At 44.6% G+C, this 20568-nt stretch overlaps 1 protein-coding gene across 1 annotated transcript in view; it reads left to right on the top strand.

Moving 5' to 3' along the window:
- The first annotated feature begins 1307 nt into the window (after nt 1-1307).
- The window catches only part of LOC125947165 (arylsulfatase I-like), a 30656-nt gene continuing 11395 nt past the window's right edge, over nt 1308-20568 (top strand). Inside the window, exons 1-5 of the mRNA XM_049671550.1 lie at nt 1308-1663; nt 4947-5093; nt 11683-11794; nt 14393-14444; nt 15161-15264. Coding sequence (XP_049527507.1) covers nt 4985-5093; nt 11683-11794; nt 14393-14444; nt 15161-15264 — 377 coding nt within the window. The 5' untranslated portion in view covers nt 1308-1663; nt 4947-4984. The remainder of the gene's footprint in view (nt 1664-4946; nt 5094-11682; nt 11795-14392; nt 14445-15160; nt 15265-20568) is intronic.

Genomic DNA, 20568 nt, shown 5'->3' with positions numbered 1-20568 from the left:
TACCTTTGAATGTGCGTACAATTAGCACAGGCAGAAACACTGGGAGCACGTGTTGTAACAGTAGTGCAATGGAAGAGGGCGGGGAGGCGAGGGGGTTAAACTTCTTTTTTATACACTGCAGGAAGAAGTTTAACAATCTATTCGTCTCTCTTTGTAAGTAAGTGGCCCGACTTCAACTCAAACCTGCAACTGCACTGAAAGCACAAAAAATCACTAGAACTAAAAAGAAAAAAAAACATTTTGACAGGCGATGTGCCTTTGTGCGCACTGGACCGTAGAATGAAAGAGCGGCGCCAAAGCGGTGCGCACGGCAGCTTGCCTGCGCAGCCATTCGTCGAAAATGCGCCATCCGCCATCAAAGCGGGAAACGATCATGAGAAGGAAGGGTTCAGTGGACGGGTTTCTCACGCCGAAAGGGCCAATTTCCGCAATCACGTGCGCCGCGGAGACGAGACAATTGATGGCCCAGACTGCGAGGGATTCCCCTCATCAGCCTATGCGGGCGGTGAGCAAGTAATGAATGACTCGCCGTCTCGGGCAACGGTCTCGACTGAAACGAATGGCACGATGTGTTTCTAGAGTGGGGATGGACGCCACTACTGTGAGAAGTTCCGCATCGCAACGAGGAAGCAAATGGTCGAGAGGCGAAGACGTGCTGGGTTCGGTGTTCATGCTGGAGATGCGTGAGTCCACTGTGTCTTGTCACTGCGCTTGTGTATGGTGAAAATCCCCGACTGATCTTCCTTGACATATGAAGTCTGTCCACGCACGATAACTTAGCGGAGTATTTTCACTTTGAACGGTAGAAAAACACGCGCTGAGGAGTTTCACCCATAGAAGGGTGAAACTGTGGCACCTTCTGTTGGACTCGAAACAATTCGCATCGCTCTACCTCGGAGTCGGTTACAATATTATCAATGTCTTTGGTACACTAAGTTGAAAATGTAGGCTGAACCTTCAAAATCTTTCTTTGTCGATCGAGAATATAAGCCATCAACGTGAGAACGTAGCTACTGCGACTTGTTTTCGGGTCGAAAGCTCCTGCCGTGGCTAGGTCACCCGCTTTACTTGAATAACACAATTTCCCGTTCGACTATTATTGAGTGCGTAATTATTGGTGTCTTATAAGGGTCATTTCGAAATTGTTTTTACTCTAGCAACGCAAATAGAATCAGTGAATGGAGTTTAAAGCTTAAGTGATGAAGCGAAGAAAAACTCCAGTTTCCGTGTTCTTAGCATCAAGGTCACAGACCCACAGACTCTAGTTACAATTAAAACCGAATGGTGAGTATTACCGACCAATCTACAGTGAACATGACTCCAGCAGTATGGAAACAAAACCTGAGGGTGACAAAGGAATCGTCGCAGGATTTATGAATATCGCTGAGCAAGGACGAACTTTTTTGTTATCTGAAAAACGCGTGGAGGGAAACGCAAGCTGCAACCGCTCTATTTGGTCGTCCAGTCGTGGATGCTCGAAAATCTGATGGCGGTGAGTGCGGGCTGAGCCAGGTCGTTCTGGTTGGGCGCCCTTTCCCAACAACCAGCATCATTGGCGAAGTCTGGCTGAACGCAGCATCCATCGCCGGTCGACTCTCAGCTGAGCTGGCGAGGTGCCCGTTGTAAACGTCACAGAGCAACCGGTGGGCAAGCATTGTTCCAAGTAAGTGTTCATCTCGATTTTCGGTATTCTTCCTGTTTGCCCGCGGTTAATAGGTCGAAACTTGCATGTGTGATCCCACAGTACCACGCATACGTAACTCAAACTGAAACTGACATAGGTTAGCAATAGAACGGACGGTGGCTGCCGTCCTGGGGCTGACTATATTTAACTGAGAGATATGGCGTAGACATTTGATAAACCTTTTTCTGCCTTGTAGAAAATCGACAATAACAAACCCAAGTATATTCATACCGATAGTTTGAACGTAATGAATCCCAGAAGAAAGGTTTAGCCTGGAGCCTGCTATTTAATACATCGTCGTAGATTTATCGGGCCACCAGCGCTACGAGCTTGGTATCATCGTGCGTGCCGGCCAGTCCACCTCTGTACGTAGATTGCTTTTTCTAAAAGTTTCTATCACAGACTTCTTTCTAGCGGCACGTTCGCATTTTTGTAATTTCATTTTTCAGATTAACAATACATGTTGTTAATTGTATGCTTGTCATGGCTTATTTTCTGTTTTCGTGTTGGTACTAAAAAAATCGGTGATCCCATGCATATGTCGAACTCGGTAATAAGTTAGGCGTCCCAGCCGTAATGGCTTAGTGGCTATAGTTTTCCGCTGCTAAGCTCGAGGTCGCGGGTTTGATTCCCTGCCACAGCGGGTGCATTTAATTAGTGCGAAAGCCAAAACCACCCGTGTACCGTGCATTGTGTGCACGGCAAGGAACCTCAGGTAGCCAAAATTATTCAGGAGTCCCCACTACGACGTGCCCTGTGATCATTACGTTGTTTTGATACGTAAAACCGTGCAATTTATGCACGTGAATTTTTAATAAGCGAAGAATTCTTGGCTGTTTACAAAAATGCCTTCACTTCTTTTCTGTGCAGCTGAACGCTTCTTACTGAAGGAACGCTCTTGTAAAATTTTGTTGACTTACCGTTAGTCACAACCGCATTGCTTGTGTTACCGACAGCTTCACTTCTGTGCAGCTGATTTCGATTTTCTTTTGTTGCCGCATTATTTTTTTTTATTTTCGTCGCGAGGCATATATGAAATAAAAGCAAATAAAAGAAAAGCTTGTAAATCGGCATCCTGCAGGAACTGCAGCAATGACTCCACAAACGTATTGTCGGTCATCCAACGAGTGTAGTTTTTCGACACTTTGATTGCTCCGTAGCCCAACGCTGAATGCACGCTGTGGACCATCATTGTTTTCCTCTACTTCTTTCTCCACACTCTGCTTTTTTTACCGACTTCTTCACTTCATTCCTGCCGTTCTACTTGTCGGTTCGGGCATTCTACCCAGTGGTAAATATCCGTTGTCCCAAGTCGTATGAACGGCAAGACAGCTGCAGCCAGCAGCCGCAAAGTAGGAAGCAGAAGCGAAGAAAGCTTCGGTTTAAAGCCCCACCAGCCACATCGGTTCCTCTGTTTCCTTTGGCTCGTTGCACAGCGAGGGTTTCGACCCTGGCAGCCTTGACACCATAGGATGCCTGCTCGCAAGGGCTCGTACCGCGTGACCCCTGCCGCTGCAAACAGTTTCGCATTTGCCGGTAAGGCCATGAGGGTTGCTGGCTAACACTCCCTTAGCCAGGTTTAGCACGCATACAGAAATTCCCAAGAAAGTCTACGTGGGACAGCATTCACCGCTGCTCAATCGTTATCGTATCGCAGGCTTCGTGCGGAGTTTCTGGGTTCAGCTCCATCCTGGAGTAAGTTTTCTTTCCTGACAATGACAATGATGTGACACTGATGTTTATTTCCATCAGTACATGACGCATCAGTACATGATGCGAGGGGAATGCAGAAAGAGCTACCACATGGACAGCTTCACGAAGCCGCAAGCCCCAGCATTGGCGTTTGCGCGGCGTTAGCAAACACAAAGGCAGTACATCATTGTTTACAAAAGCTATTTGCACAAAATTGAGCATCGCGAACCATGCAAAGTAAATGAAGAAAAAAATGTGTTCTAACAACAGGCCATAGTAAAAAACACCTCCAACCAATAAAGACAATTAAGCAATGATAGGCATAACGGTATCGCAACTGTTTCGAAAAACACGAGGGCGAAAAAGATATAACCAAAAACGCAAGCCGTAACAAAAACATTTCCCATACAAACTAAACAAACGAAAGAACCAAGAATATAATCTATACAATGGGACTAGTTAGCTTCGATAATGAAAAATTTGCGAAAGCCAGGGAAAACATTCTAGTGGAGGCAGAAATTACTATATAGACGTTTCAAAGAGGTATTTTCCAATCCATTGGTTTTGTTGTGTAATTTATTCAGTAGCCTTGGCAAGTTGTTTCGAAGAGTTTGTTCTCCGTATGTCGTTCTAACAGTTTCTGCTTTCCAAAACTGTCTCGTCCTTGTCGTATATGTTGTAATGTAGATTTTTAGATCAGCTAGTGTTCTTAGAAAGCTGACTCCATTTTTTATTTCTTGTTTGTATGCTCTACAGAGTCGATAATCGTACATACTGGCAATTGGCATTATATTATATTTTATGAAAAAATCGCGTGTATGAACATATTTTTCACGTTCATCAGCCCTTCGTCAATATTTATGCATATGAATTAAGATTGCGTAAAATTTCCTCGTTGCTTTCCTTGGGTGTATTGTATATTTACCGAAGGTTATTGACACGTGAATTATGTAACTACTAAACATAAGCAGGTAAAGAAGCGTCACATTTTTCGCGCTGCGGGTAGCCTAACAGACAAATTTTGCGGTATTCAGGTATTTGTATTGGTGTTGTATATTATACTGGGAATTGTTTTTGTATTTCCATAGTTTCCGGTAATTTTTCATGGCATACATAAATCAAAATACCGCTTTACAAGATTCGCATGTTGTAGCTGTCAATCCTAAATGCGAGAAATTCTGTTAAAGTAGGTTCCGCTGTTGTGCAATAAGAGCATTTCATAGTTTCTCATGTATATGATAATGTAAATCCAGTGAAAAACTGATAGAATACTTACTCCTGAACTATATGCTAACAAAGACATGTTTTACTCTTCATTAATGATGCAAGCAACGTAAAACTGCTCTTCAGAGTTTTACAGCAATTGTAATCAAACATTGGGACGCGCTTGGTTCACGACATGATCTCCCTAAGTGTTTTCCTTTCCTGCCAAATAGCTGCGTGTTCACTTAATCCTGCATCACGTTTTTCCTAATCTGGAAAAAAATTGTTGTTTATTACCATTACCAAATTGAGTGCTTTGAGATATAAAAGGATAACTATGAGGATGCAACCTATGATGTCCTTGCAGCTTGGAAGGATACTTCGAGCGACTTCTCCGCAGGCGTGATGAGGACATGTCATGGCGTGTTGTGGCGGCTCGCGCTGTTGCATGTCATCTCTGCGCAAAAGCAAGCTCGACCACCTCACATTGTCGTCATCGTCGCTGATGATTTGGGTAAGTATCAGCGATAATAGCTGACTGCTTTTGTTTAGAGAAATGCGCTTTTTAATGGACGAGGATTAGGCGATAAGTCGATCGTGTGCCTACACAGAAGCGTTAAATGCTACACTGCACCTTTTTAAATGCGCAGCATTTCTTGGCGAACATTTGCCACTTTGACAGTATCTCTCTATCTAGCCGCTTACGTCTTGGGGCTCTCATGGTCGTTTCGTTAACTTGGTAGGTACCAAAATTGGCATAGTATGACAAGAGGTGTGTGGCGAACCTAAATGATAGGTCGTGACATCAACGTGATCACATGCGTGTCATGTAGGTGATGAAACACCCGCCTACGTCTTGATGCTCTCATACTCGTTTCATTAACTTGGTATAGGTACCAAAATTTGCAAATTATGACAGGCGTGTATGACGGACATAAATAAATGGGCATGGCATGAATGTCATAACATGCGTGTCATGTAAGTCATGAAACAGCCGCCTAACTTGACAATGACTCAGCGAAAAAAGATTAACACTCAGAAACCACTGAAATGGGTGCGGACGTTAGTACTAAATGAAGAATACACGAAAGCATGATGGTAGAAGTTATAGTCATGAGCATGACTCAGAAAAAATGACAATGACTCATCGAAAAACGATTAACACTCAAAAACCCCAGAAATGGGTTCGGACGTGGGTACTAAGGGAAGGAAACACTAAAGGATGATGATGCAAGTCATAGTCATGAACATGACTGAGCAAAAACGACAATGACTCAGCAAAAAATAAGATTAACACTCAATAACCACTGAAATGGGCTCGAACGTGCGCACTAAGTGAAGAAAACACTAAGGGATGAGGTAGAAGTCATAGTCATGAGCATGACTCATCAAAAATGACAATGACTCAGGGAAAAGAAAAGATTAACCCTCAGCAACCACTGAAATGGTTTTCGACGGGGGAACTAAGTGAAGGAAACACTAAACGATGATGGTAGAAGTCATAGTCATGAGCGTGGCTCAGCAAAAATAACAATGACTCAGGGAAAAACAATTAACGCTAAAAAACCACTGAAATGGGTTCAGACATACATGATAGATCATGGCATGAATGCCATGATATGCGTCTCATGCAGGTCATGAAACAGCCGGCTACGTCTTGATGCTCTCATGGTCAGTTTCGTTAACTTGGTAGGCTCCCCGCACACTGATTCCCATAAAATCGATTCCCACAGGGCGTGGGATCTGCCGGATTTTTAGATGCGATGGATCTTATGCTCGGGGCTATGTCACTCCCTCCTTCCGCCGTGCGGCGTCCACTTCCGCTTCCGGTTCCACTTCCACTTCCGGTTCAGGAAGCCAGCTTCCGGCTTCCGGAGAATGCTTCCGGCGTTTTGCCCGAATGATCCCCCGGTGCTTCGCCCACTCATCATCATTCACTTCGTCCTCTCATTCTCCTCCCGCAACGCCGCGATGAGTGCCACGGACAGCGCCAGCGTCAACGCCAGTGTCAGTGTTGTGGACCGCGCCGCGGAGAAGAGGGCTCGAGCCGCTGCCACGAAACGGCAGCGGCGACAGGCCGATCTGAAAACTAATGGGAACTTGAGTCGACCCCATGGCTGCTTCGCATACTACTGCAGGGTTCCCCTACGGGAAGATGGAGTAATTTTTTCTTTTCAGTTAGGCTCGGATGGTAGACAGATTTTAGGAAAGAGAATGCAAGCATTATTGACAGCTTACTGAGAATTGTAGACCCAGCGTTCAAAATGACATGCTCGTCCATCCCCTTCTTACCTTATGTCCCCTCTTGCCCGCAGTTTGTATCTTTGCATCAGTTCAAAATACAGGTATGCTTTCGCGACGGTCGCAGCACATAGTTACGTGACCTTGCGTTCGCCCTAGTCATTATGAAGCTGTGTCCACCATGAGTGGCTCTACACCATAAAAAAAGTTTACCCCATTTGATGCGTTTCTTGTCTCAAAATAAATAATCTTCGTCTGTCTTGCTGGTGTTTTGTTTCTTAAAACCTTTGCGCTATCTAGTTTTATGCTAAGAATGCTATGTCACGCTGATAACTTGCATGCTGTTCGTGACCTGGAAGTACCGGGCGCGCCTTGGTTATTAAAGGAAAGGCACGCAAGATATATGACAGTTATTGTTTAAAGAAAAGATAAGCTCGCTAGGGTGCAAACTTTTCTTTCAGTGTATTGTTCAGCTGAAGATAGTGCTAATGTAAAGTGCTGGTGTAAAACGGGCAGCACGTGATTTCGGGCCAACACTAAAAGCACAGGTGACAGGCAAACCTAAAGAGCCTAGTGGCATCCGGCAATCACCCACTTGGAAGGGAATGCTTACAAAATCCATCCATCCATTCATCCAACCATCCATCCATCCACCCATTCATTCGTCCTTCCACCAATTCATTCGTCTATTCGTCCACCCGTGCTTCCACCAATTCATTCATTCATTCGTCCATTCTTCCACCTTACGTACAGTCGCGAGCGAAAGTCAAGGGATCAAAGGTGCCGCGATTTTTCAAGCGAAGCTTGTATTGGCTCACAAATTTCGGAGGCGTTGTAGTCACGCAAAAACTCACGTGTCGTGCATACCCGCATTGAATATGTGGGTATGTGCCAGGGAGAAGAAAGAAAGAACGAAAGAAGGAAAAAAGGAAAGAAAGAAAGAAAGAACAGGCGCGGGGAAAGCTGCGCCGGCGCCGGATCACGTGACGCGTCGACCAGTGCGGGTCGTGTGATGTGTCACGCGGAGGGAAAGGGAAGGGGGTTCGTGCGCGCTCCACCGGGATTCCCTCGCTTCAAAACAGTTTCGGCGTCCGGATGGGCAGGCACGCGTAGTGCGTTTTGCCGAGGTGCAGGTTGCGTTTGAGCAACGACGCCGCGAACGCACTCGGGAAACGGCTCGTCGTCGACGTGCCGATTCTAGCGTTAAGGCTTCCGAAGTCGAGGCGAAACGTCCGCGTCGTCTTGCCCTCCAGGAACCCGACAAAGGGGGTGCAAACCTCGGCAACACTAGCGCAAACTTCACCGATGCGACGGTCATGCTTCAACGCAAGTTTCTCAACCGGAACTTCGGAGCCAGCTGCAGTGCGTGTGACCGGTTGTGGTTCGAGCACAACGTGGTACTCGCCAGTGCAATTCGTTCCGACCTTCACTTACACGTCAAGATTCGCTTACCCACATTTCCTCGACAGGGGAGGTGCTGCTGATTTTTTTTCTTTGCAGCCTGGGCATTCCGGCTGAAATCAAGAGCGCATGCCTACGTGCGCGTGTTGACCAATACAATGTATTAAACGAATTACAGCCCGATGAGCTGCGCTTGAACATATTTTTGATTGTTTGCTAATGTCGTGGTCTCCAAACATTTGCTCGCGACTGTACGTCCGTTGAATGCCTGAGGTTGTTATTATTGAAACATGAGACACTTGTAATCATTACATAAGTATCGTATATGTATTGAAATTGAATGCTGTGCATTAATGACACACTGCGTGCCTATAGCACTCGTGTGAACTACAAAAACGACACTTGCAGCTAAAGCTAAGTGCTACTCATGGTCACATAAGAAAAGGTAAATCAGAGGAACCACGATTGGCTTTGTCGGCATTCCGCGAAAACCATCTGTACTAAGGCCGACAGCATGTTGCTTATGCAGAACCCTTTGTGCATTGTTATATACGTGTCTGCCTCCTTCTCGCGCAAGTCACTGGGTTTTTAAGTCATCATGTCTTTATGAAGTGCGTAGAGCATGTGCACCCTTATTTCACATAAGTAATTCCGGACTGTGTCCTTGCTCATCAGTGTTCATTTGTGGACTGAATGCAACAATTTTACGAAAAGCTTCACTCTGGCATGCTTCGATAAACAGTGCCGGTAGCAGTATTCCCAAGCGTACTAAACGGCAACTACGCTTCGAAGCGCCCAGTTTTCATTTTACGTTTGCGTGGCTCTCCCACCTTTTGATTTTTGCTTTTATAAACAGTGATCTATCGCTCTACGTTCGAGACAAATGCTCAAAACGCTGCTGATAAAGATTCTGTAGTAGGAGCATGACAGCGGAGAGACGCATATGATCAAAAAATATAAATAAAAATAACCAAGCAAATACAGTTCGCCGCAGTACACTACTTAAGGTTGCTTTCAAGTCAACGACGAGCGGAAAAGAGGCGTAGTCTACCGGCATCATGGCGTGGCACCAAGGCATGGCAGGGCAACGGCACATGCACGCCTCAATTAGTGCCATCAGTGTATTCTCCATGCAGTGGTAATAGCATTCATTACACGTGACAGCCATTTCTTTACTTAAAATGTCTTTCGGTTCGGTAGCTTGCTAAAACCTGATGTAACGAAAATATGTTATAATATTGTTGCCTTTCATAGCACACGCGCTTTATTTCGTTGTGTAGAGGAAAGTCATCGCTCGATCATGCATGTTTCGCGTGCACAGACGACGCCGTTGTCGCGTCATGCATGACGCTATGGGAGCTAAATTTAGTCTCACGCGCGGCGTTCAGAGAGACATAGCTAGGCTGTGCAATTGTCGATCCGAGCGACAGTGGTCCCGTTTAGGTGAGCTTACTCAGCTGCACCTGGTAGAATTCGTGAAACGCAAAGCTGTGATCATCAGGAGATAAAAGGCCCACAAGGGAAGTGTGCATTTCACGCTCGCCAGGCAATGCCTCCCCCCCCCCCCCCCCCCCCCCCCCGCGCGCCCGGCGTTTGAATGGTACAGTCCAGAATTGACGTGAAGAGACTCGGCCAGCAATACAGAGGGACTCCTCACCCCTTTAACCACGGCGGAATGTGTCTATCGTCATAGGGATCGCAAGCGCAGGAGACTGCGCCAAGCATAGGTGCCGAAACCATTTACGAGTGTGGTGGGCTCGAGCCGTGCAGGCCAGTGTCGGGCGCCGCCACAAGCTAGGTCATTTCTTCACGCTAGTGGCCAAACATCCTCTGCAAAACAAATGAGCCCACCACAAATAGCGAGCGCGAGCGATTGGGAAATTAAAACGTCAAACCACCACTTGTAGCAGAAGGTAGGCCTGTAAGCATTCTAATGCCTGACTAGATGTAACGTGTGTATTTGGTTACGTCATTTGGTGCTCTAGGGGGTCATACATCCTGTGCAGCGGGCACAAGAGGTTCGACGTACTTTACTGTGGCTGGGTCCTTAATACAGCCACGCGATATTTTTTTTGCTTTGCGATTTAACTTGCATTCGAATAACGGGGCAGGCAGTGTGCAAATAACCGCAGGGTTCTTGCAATAGTCACATGGTTTACAATGCGCAGACAGAAATGCTGTTAGAAAATTTTATATTTAGGTAATAACAAAAATAAAGGTATCATTTATAGGGGAACCAGGGGGACAACCTCCGCCCCCGCACCACCATAAAGAAAAAGAAAATAAAAAGTAATTGTAATTATTCGCATTTAGCGCATTTCTGTTACGTTTCGGTTTAGCAATGGATACAAAAAAAATACTACGGTTCATGAATCCGTTCGTAACACTGATTACTGGTTCAGTTGCACAGTGCAATTTTTATCAGTAGGATAGATTGCATGGTTGTGGAGTTTTCTTTGGGTGGTTCTTGTCGTGTGCCTTTTGCGGTCATATGCAAGTGAAAATACAGCAGTGCATCCCACCTGCTACAGAAGTCGGGACCTTGCGGGCTGTCTTCTCTTCATGTACTTATAGCTTACACTCTTGGAGGCACAGCGCTATATTCTTGCAGAATATAATTCAATATTATTTTACTACCAGGTGAACTGGCGCTATCTCGACTTCTCGAGAACAGAGATATCGCGCAAAGAAGTCACGCCTGTAGAGAAAAGATCGAGGGACAATTATCGGACACAGATACTTGATTTCTCATCATCTTTTTTTGTTTATTTTTACGCCAACTGCTTTAGACACACCTATCCTGCAGTCAATAAATTGACGTATCGATAGGAAGTCCTGCTGACAGTTTTCACTTGAAACACTTTTATACTAAGACACTTATATAACTTTAAAAAGTGTCAATAATCTTCAATCTCGTCCTTTTTCAACCTCCGCATTTACTCAGAAAACTGTTTTGCCGAATAGTCACTTATTTGTCCGGCATTCGGTCCTTCGCCACTGACGCTTCTGATGGGCGCGATGAGCACGCAATCGCCGTGGCGTTGCTCAATCAAGCACAGCACTAAGGTAAAATATATTTTGGCAAATCAGTTCTGCGGAAGCCCACAAGGTGGAGGAAAGTACGCGAAATGGAAAAATTGTCGTCTACCTGAATCGTAGCACGAAGCTAAGAAGCAAACTCATACGGGTTTCTCAGGAAAAACGTCTCGCAGTTGAATCCCGGACCAGTAAGGATTTTTCTTCAACTACAAGACTTTCTTTCTGGGAACCCAGAGTGCATTTCCTTTGTAGCTTGGTGCGATTAAAGTGAATGGCAATTTTTTTCTTTCATAAAATATCTTTTGTGATGATGGGTTCAAATTTATTGAAATACCCATCCTGAAACCGCAGATGAAGTAACTTCAGCTGTTTTGTAGAAGTAACGACGAGCGCTTTCAAATAATCACCGTTACTCTTACCAGGCTGGAATGACGTCTCATGGAACAACCAGAAGATGCACACGCCGAACCTGGAGAAGTTGGCTCGAGAAGGGGTTATTCTGGACCAACACTACGTCCTTCCTACTTGTACCCCGTACGTCTGCATTGAACTGTTACGCTAGTTGGCGGTTGTCGTTCGTCTTTGAAGTGTGTGCGACATTTCTTTCAATGCTCTAATTGGCACAAACGCGTGTGAAGAAAGTGCTTGTAGAGACAGCATAGTTCTTTTCGTGCAGCTTTTGTCGCAGTCGACTGCCTCGAAGACTACGAAGCCCCCTCCGTCGATCAAATTGCCGGCATTTCTGAAGAACACCGGCTCCGCAACCCTCGAACTGCTGCGATAATTCACTGTGTGTCCTTGAGGCTTTGAAGTGTTGTGTACTGGGACGATACTATACCTACAGCAAGGAACACTTATAAACCTCGTCAAAATAGTGGATAATAGCGTTCATTAATGAGTGAATTCTGCGTATAGTTTATAGATATAGTTTGTATAGTGTAACAATAGTGTTTATAAACATATTTAGCACGTTTTTACAGTATGTAGCACACTCTTAATGAAAACGTCCAGTTAGTGCGCGTTATATATTTTTAAACTTTTCTTTAGATTGCGCGACTCTACTCAACTATTTAAATTGAGATGACGGAGAGACTAACGGTTTTACTGACCTTAAAGCCAGTTGACATTTCAAGGCTGTGGCAACAAACCGTTGGTTCTACTTGTGCTTGCAGCCCTCGCAAAAGAAGAGAATTTTATCATGAATTACGACTTCACGCATCCGGCGACATTTAGTGTTTTGATGAGATGAACCAAGACCCATGAAATGCTGTAATGAAATTGCCAGTACCAGCCTGATATAGTCAAAAGCCCCCTATGCTTTCGTCTTGCGTCCATTCAATATAGTTAGAAAATTCGCCACATTTATTATTCCGGAAGGAACCGCGGAGAAAGTGATGACTCTTGGCGAACGGTACAATACACTCATGCTTCATTAGATGGCGAAAATGGTTCATTTTAGGATAGGCCAATGCAAAGGCTTGAGCGGGTACACTAGCCTCTGAAACTGCTTAGTATGCAGCTAAATGTACCTCCTTCGAGAGTAAGGCTGCAGATAAAGGTAAATAAAAATATTCACCTTAAAATCTAGGCTGCGTAAAGTTGCGAATTGGGGACTTCGCATAACTTCTGTGAGTGCTATATAACGATAATAAAGCGCGACCGCGGAGCACAAGCGAAACGAAGCCGTTGAATCACTGTGGTTGTGCAGATGCTGCAACCTGCACTGAAGCAGGTGCGAGTTTTCACAGAAGAAAATTACACTTCTAACGCAGTAAATTAGCAAAAGTGCGAGCCTGCAACCATGATTGAGAAATAATTTATGTACAGCAATGATAATAAAAAATTAATCGGGGGGCAAGTGTGCTACATTCAGCGCCATGAGCGAGCCAATGCTGATTGACTCTACAAGAGACTAACATAAAACTACAAAAGGAGAAGGGGTACCGAGGGGCTCGATTTTGTTAATCATAACCCCATAAAGCCAACAGACAATGAAGCCAAGGAAAGCATCGAGGAAATTAAGTGTAGTTAAAATTGGAATGTAGAAAATAGTGAAGAAAAGGGAAATGAAAGTGGACGAAAAGATAACTTGTCGCCGGCGGGAGCCGAACCCGCAACTTCCGCATTACGCGTGCGTTGAAATACCAATTGTGCTACGACGACGGCCATCAATTCGTCTACTAACTTGGGTATTTATGTTTACTAGGTCTAACCCTAGCAGTGTTAGCCAGCGCCACTCAGAACCCTGCTGGGTGGTGGGGAGTTTTATGTTAGTCTCTTGTAGAGTCAATCACCATTGGCTCGCTCATGGCGCTGAATGTAGCACACTTGCCACCAGATTAATATTTTCTTATCATTGCTGTACATAAATTATTTCTCAATCATGGTTGCAGGTTCGCACTTTTGCTAAGTTACTGCGTTAGAAAGTGTTTTTTTCGCCTGTGAAAACTGGCACCTGCTGCAGTGCATGTTGCAGCAGCTGCACGACCAGGGATTCAACGGCGTCGTATCGCTTGTGCTCCCCAATCGCGATTTATTATCGTTATGTTATATATCACTCACATCAGTTATGTAGTGGTGTCACTTCCACCCACCCTGGTTCTGAGTGGCGCTGGCTAACACTCCTAGGGCTATATCTAGTAAACATAAATACCCAAGTTAGTGCACGAACTGATGGCCGTCGCAGTAGCACAATTGGTAGTGTAGCGCACGCGTAAGGCGGAGGTTGCGGGTTCGGCTCCCACCGGCGACAAGTTATCTGTTCGTCCACTTTCACTTCCCTTTTCTTCATCATTTTCTACATTCCAATTTCAACTACACTTAATTTCCCCGATGCTTTAATTGGCTTTATTGTCTGTAGGCTTTATGTGCTTATGATTAACATAAAACTACAACAATAAGTGTTTTGCCTCAGGGGAAATGTGCAGAACTTGGATTTCTACCGGAGTTACTGTAACTACGGGACTTTAGTTCGGTCAAGGAGATAAGAAGATGCCGAAATAGTTTTATTGAAAATAATGAAAAGAAACGCAGGCTCCTGCATGTGCTTGGGAGAGCCTCTAGAATCATTTAGGTCGAAGCTCAGATCAATCCAAAGCATTCAACGCCGTAATTTGTGGTCTTTACTTCCAGAACGAGGGCTGCACTGCTTACTGGCCGCTACCCGTACAAGCTCGGGATTCAGGTTAGTTGACTCCGTTACAGATGTATATGTAACAAGAAATATTCAACGTAGCCGCTGTATACACAGACGTTTAAGAAATTCGGCACCATTTTTTCATATATTAACTTGGAAGCGAATATAACGCCAGCATCATCTTCGCTTCCGTAATATTGATCAATAGAGATTGCTGCATCAGCTTTGAAATTATCTACATTTGGCTCTCACCACTCCAAAAAATATCGCAAAAGCTATGAAAGCTCAATGACTAGTTTGTGCACATGTTTCTTTTAAACATGAACTTGATTGCTTGCACGCTTACGTGATACCAGAAGACGTGCCTGCATTCACTTGCCTGTTTCTGCAAGCCACTAACTGATGCCACTGTTCCAAGCACAATACTTAGTGTAATAGTGTAATAACAATACCAGTTACCAGATAATAGTTTAATAACAATACCAGTTACCCGAAAAAGAAAGTTCTTGCAGCAAAAAACAAAAACAAAACGTGTGATTAAAAGCTTTATGCGTCACGCCACAGTGTTACGCATTGTGCCAGTTTTTGTATCAGGCCCGTCGCTATCACGGCAGTGAGTCACTACGAATGAAAATAATTTAATTTCCTTTATTTATACTAAAAAAGGCTTAAACGAACAAACAACTTCTACTGCCAGTGAGATACGGACTACTATGTTAAAACGCAGTGCAGTTATGTGATCTTTCTTTTGAATGACTGCGCAGGGACACGGCATTCGCCCTCTTGAGCCGAACGGTTTGCCACTCGGAATCACGACATTGGCAGAGGAACTGAAACGTCGACAGTACAGCACCCACGCCTTTGGAAAGTGTGTATGACCGTCGATGCCCTCTGCTCTTTTTCGAAGGCATGGACAGGGATAAAGAAAGCGTGCTATCGTTTTACAGGAACTTGAGTGTAAATTCACGTCGATTTGCGTAAAGGCCCGAAAGAAAACATTTCTTGGAAGGGAATGTTTCACCCTGTGCTGTCTCTTGCCGCAGTGATAGGATGTCTTTGTTCATACTACAGCGCAATATTTGTAGAGAGAAAACGTTCATTGACGAAGGGACAAATATTCCGGTTCGTAGTGAACTGAAAATTTGTATGGGTCAAGTTGCTGTATCGCCGAATATCGTGGAGACAAAGTTTTCGCTACTACACAAAAACATTGCAGTTCTGCTAGTAACACTTTTATGTTGAGTTAGCACATCCAGATTTAATATAACACCATCTGCCATACCTGAGTGGAATTTGTGGACTTGTTAAGAAACATCCATATGCGTGTCTAGTACAAACGAATACTTTTATATGCGCATTTTTTCGCACTGTACAAACACTGATTCAGCGGGTGAGTCATCGAGCACAATAGGGCTGCCTGTAAAACAAGGGTGGTCGAATACACAAAACAAGAACAATTAGTATAACAAATTTTTCGTGAATTCGAGCCCAGTATTTTAGAGATGATGACGACGGTCATTTCTGACCCCTGAACGAAGCTGTTCACTGGATTTCTTGGAATGTTCACCGGTGCTACAATCACCGCGGTCAAACCACTGTTTTCTGAGTCAGAGATGGCAATACGCTAAGAAAGATTCACTGGATGACTATAGTTATAGCGTCAAAATTACGATTTCGCTCGCTTAACCACCCTGCTAGGATTCGGGAGTCAAGATGCAATACTTCGGGAAATCGTGAACTGCTGTCATTTGACCACAGGGTAGTTTGTTACATTCATATGGAATATGAATATAACAAAGTACCATAATATATGAATCATACTCATATTCATATGGAGCCTTGTTTCTCTAACTTGTGGTAAGTGCTTCTCTTCTTCCACTGGGAGTGTGCTTCTAGAAGAGAACACTGTCCTCGCAAGTGAGATGGAGCATCACATTTCTTGCAGAAACAGCAAGGTGTGGCAAGCATATTTTTGTAATAAAAAAATTTAACACCACTTGAGTGGTGCAGTAAACTGGCAGTTGTTTTGAAGGTGGGTTGAAAGCGTAAGCATGTACTAAAGTTCAAAAAAGCGACGAAATATTTTATAAAAGGCTCACCTTTCGCTTGGCCCCTCATCTGCTGACATATTATGAGAGGCGGATACCAGGATACGGAAGTACATGGCAACCTTAAAAAATGAATTGTTTAAAGGAAGCCATGTCTTCACGTGCCAATGAGAATTACCGCGTGCGTAAGAACTACTTTCTAGAGATAGTTGTTATCGCAGCAAACCAAAACAAGATTCTGCTCACATAAGAAATAAATAACTGAGCATCTGTAAATGAATTCATAACTTCAACGGACATGTCGCCGGTGGGTCTCGCCCTAAGGTATTTGCTAGGCAGTGCAGCATCTGCAGAACATAATTTCGAATATAACATTATAAATATAAGAGAACATAAAGGAAGAGTTAGATGGTTGTAATGATAAACACATTTGTTTTAGCAGCAAAAGCTTCCACAAGAGCTTTAGGGTTGGTTCACGAGGAATAAGGATTATAAACAGGGATAAGGTGCCTCAGAAAGGCTGGCCAACGTTTCGATAGGAGGACCTATCTTCGTCAAAGGCGGCCTCGTCATCCTTGGCGGGTTAGTTTTAAAGGGTTAGTGGAGTGACGTCACGTCGATGTCCGCTGTGGCTGTCTGTAAAGGAAGAAACTGAAAAGAAAATGAGCGCCGGCGCTTGACTGGCTAGGCGCGGTTTCTAAGACGAGGGGACAAGAGCGGGAGAGCGAGAAAGTGACAAAAAAAATTATATATAAAAAAAAACCCACCGTCAGAGGGGGTTGGGGGAGCGAGAGGCGAGTGAGCGTTCGGAGGAGTCGGGGTCGGCGTGCGTTTGGGGTCCCTGAAGAGCCGGTCAGTGTGCAGGTCACAATACGAGTTGAAAGCATGACTTGAGTAGCGTAGCATCAAGGCATCGGGTAATTTTGTCAGGGAGCAGCTTGGTCCGTCAAGGGACGTTAGCCTCACTAGTTCGCCCTAGGCGTCGTCGCGGCGGTATACAGAATTGGCGAGACCTTGTGTGGTCAAGGTGCCGAAAAAGGTATCCTGGCGTCTGGGATTTTGGACTGTCTCGGTGTGGATCTCGTGTGGAGAAAAAAAAAAAAAAAGAAAAAAAAAAAGAAAACGCGCGTTTGAGAAAAAAAAAAAAAACCGGCGCAGGAGGGTGACAGTGTAGAAAAAATATAATTAGAAATTTAAACCTGGGGGGGAGACAGGTGTACCTGGAAAAACGCTCGTATGGTTGATCAATGCGTAAAAGCATGGAGGACGATACTCAATTGAGTGGTAGGGGAGATGCAGGGAAGAACTGGAAATGGAAGAATAGGTGAGGTTGAGGGGGGAAAAAAAAGAAAAGAAAAAAAACCGGCACAGGTGAGTGACAGCGGAAGAAATATAACTTGAAACATGAACATTCAGGGGACAGGTGTACCTGGAAAAGCGTTCGTATGGTTTATCAATGAGTAAAAGCATGGAGGAGAATAATAAATTGAGTGGTAGGGGAGATGCAGTGAAGAACTGGAAATGGAAGAATAGGTGAGGTTGAGCATCGAGATTAGCTGGAGGTTTAACTTGTTTTGCGCGTTTGTTAATGGTATAACAATTTAAGGTTTATGTTACTGCTTTTAGCGATTCTAAGTTGCCACGCGATAAATTCATCCCCGTGGGGTGCAGGCATTTAAACTTGTGTATGAGGTATGATTCTGTATATTTTCTCTCGCGAGGTGAACGAAAATTTGTTTGTAGTATATAGAGTCTTGCTTCATCAAATATATGGCCGTGCTCATTGAAGTGGCTGGCTACTGCTTTAGGTAAATTGTGTTTTGTATCTGCGCGATGGCCGTTGAGTCTCGTGTGCATTTCTTGTCCAGTCTCACCTATGTATTGCTTGTTACAAGTGGCACATTCTAGACAGTAGACTACGTTGCTTGACGTGCAGGTGAAATTCGCAGTTACCTTGTGAATGTAATCTGACGCTGTACTTTTTACTGTAGTAGTAGATTGAATATGTTTGCATGTGGAACACCTGGAGCGGCCACAGGGACCGGATGTTGGCTTCGTCTTTGTCCTTAGTTAGGCGTGTACAAGAATGTCCTTGAAATTACTGTTCCGTCTGTAGGCTACTCTGGGCGGGTCGGGAAAGATCTTATTAAGTTTCTGGTTGCTGGTGAGAATTGGGTGGTATTTCCTGAGGATATTGTTCACGTTGGGGAGTGCGTTTGAGAATTTAGTAGTAAGAAGAGGCGTTGTTGCCCTTGTGATCTTAGGGCGGGGTTTGAGGACCTTGGCTCGATCAAGCTTGGTTGCAGCGGTGTAGGCTTTCTGAAGGGCAGTGTTCGGGTAGCTCCTGCTTGATAGGGTTTCCTTAAGGTGATCGAGTCTGTCTATGTAGTCATGGTTTTCAACGCAAATGCGACGAAGTCGTGTGGCTTGGCCTTTAAAGATACCTTGTTTGCAATGTCTGGGATGGTTGCTTGTATAGTCTAGGTACTGTTGTTTATCAAAAGGTTTTCTATACAGCGTTGTCTTTAGTGTCCCATTATCAATATATATTGTTGTGTCCAGAAAGTTTATGCGCTCATTTGAAGATTCCGATGTGAATTTTATTGTTGCGTGAAAAGAATTTAGGAAAGTTACAAATTTATCTAAACTTTCCTGACCATGTTCCCATATTATGAATATATCGTCTATGTATCGTAGGTATGTGTGGGGCTTGTGCGTGCAACGAGATAGGATTTCCTATCTCCTTAACCTTAACCTTAAATTGTTATACCATTAACAAACGCGCAAAACAAGTTAAACCTCCAGCTAATCTCGATGCTCAACCTCACCTATTCTTCCATTTCCAGTTCTTCACTGCATCTCCCCTACCACTCAATTTATTATCCTCCTCCATGCTTTTACTCATTGATAAACCATACGAACGCTTTTCCAGGTACACCTGTCCCCTCAGTGTTCATGTTTCAAATTATATTTCTTCCGCTGTCACTCACCTGTGCCGGTTTTTTTCTTTTCTTTTTTTTCCCCTCAACCTCACCTATTCTTCCATTTCCAGTTCTTCCCTGCATCTCCCCTACCACTCAATTGATTATCGTCCTCCATGCTTTTACGCATTGATCAACCATACGAGCGTTTTTCCAGGTACACCTGTCTGCCCCCCAGGTTTAAATTTCTAATTATATTTTTTCTACACTGTCACCCTCCTGCGCCGTTTTTTTTTCTCAAACGCGCGCTTTCTTTTTTTTTCTTTTTTTTGTTTTTTTTTCTCCACACTAGATCCACACCGAGACAGTCCAAAATCCCAGACGCCAGGATACCTTTTTCGGCACCTTGACCACACAAGGTCTCGCCAATTCTGTATACCGCCGCGACGACGCCTAGGGCGAACTAGTGAGGCTAACGTCCCTTGACGGACCAAGCTGCTCCCTGACAAAATTACCCGATGCCTTGATGCTACGCTACTCAAGTCATGCTTTCAACTCGTATTGTGACCTGCACACTGACCGGCTCTTCAGGGACCCCAAACACACGCCGATCCACGACTCCTCCGAACGCTCACTCGCCTCTCGCTCCCCCAACCCCCTCTGACGGTGTTTTTTTATATATATAATTTTTTTGCCACTTTCTCGCTCTCCCGCTCTTGTCCCCTCGTCTAAACCGCGCCTAGCCAGTCAAGCGCCGGCGCTCATTTTCTTTTCAGTCTCTCCCTTTACAGCCAGCCACAGCGGACATCGACGTGACGTAACTCCACTAACCCTTTAAAACTAGCCCGCCAAGGATGACGAGGCCGCCTTTGACGAAGATAGGTCCTCCTATCGAAACGTTGGCCAGCCTTTCTGAGGCACCTTATCCCTGTTTATAATCCTTATTCCTCGTGTGCTACTCCATTAGTCAGCCATCTTTTTTTGATTTAGGGTTGGTTCGGTAATTCATAAAATAAGCAGGAATGGAACACGGGTGTCAGCGCCACGGCGGAATTAACGCCCTAGTGCACCATAATGTCATAGATTTCGACAGCATGTGCTGAACTTTTATACGCAGTTTTGCAAATCCACAGAGACTAAATCACAGTTTAAAATAACACACGACTACGTATACCCAGTTTTGACGCCTTGTTCGTGAACTGT

The sequence above is a fragment of the Dermacentor silvarum genome, chromosome 7, assembly GCF_013339745.2.
Source record: "Dermacentor silvarum isolate Dsil-2018 chromosome 7, BIME_Dsil_1.4, whole genome shotgun sequence".
NCBI lineage: Eukaryota > Metazoa > Arthropoda > Arachnida > Ixodida > Ixodidae > Dermacentor > Dermacentor silvarum.
The sequence above is the reverse complement of the archived record's forward strand: the minus strand, read 5'-3'. Positions and strand labels throughout refer to the sequence as shown.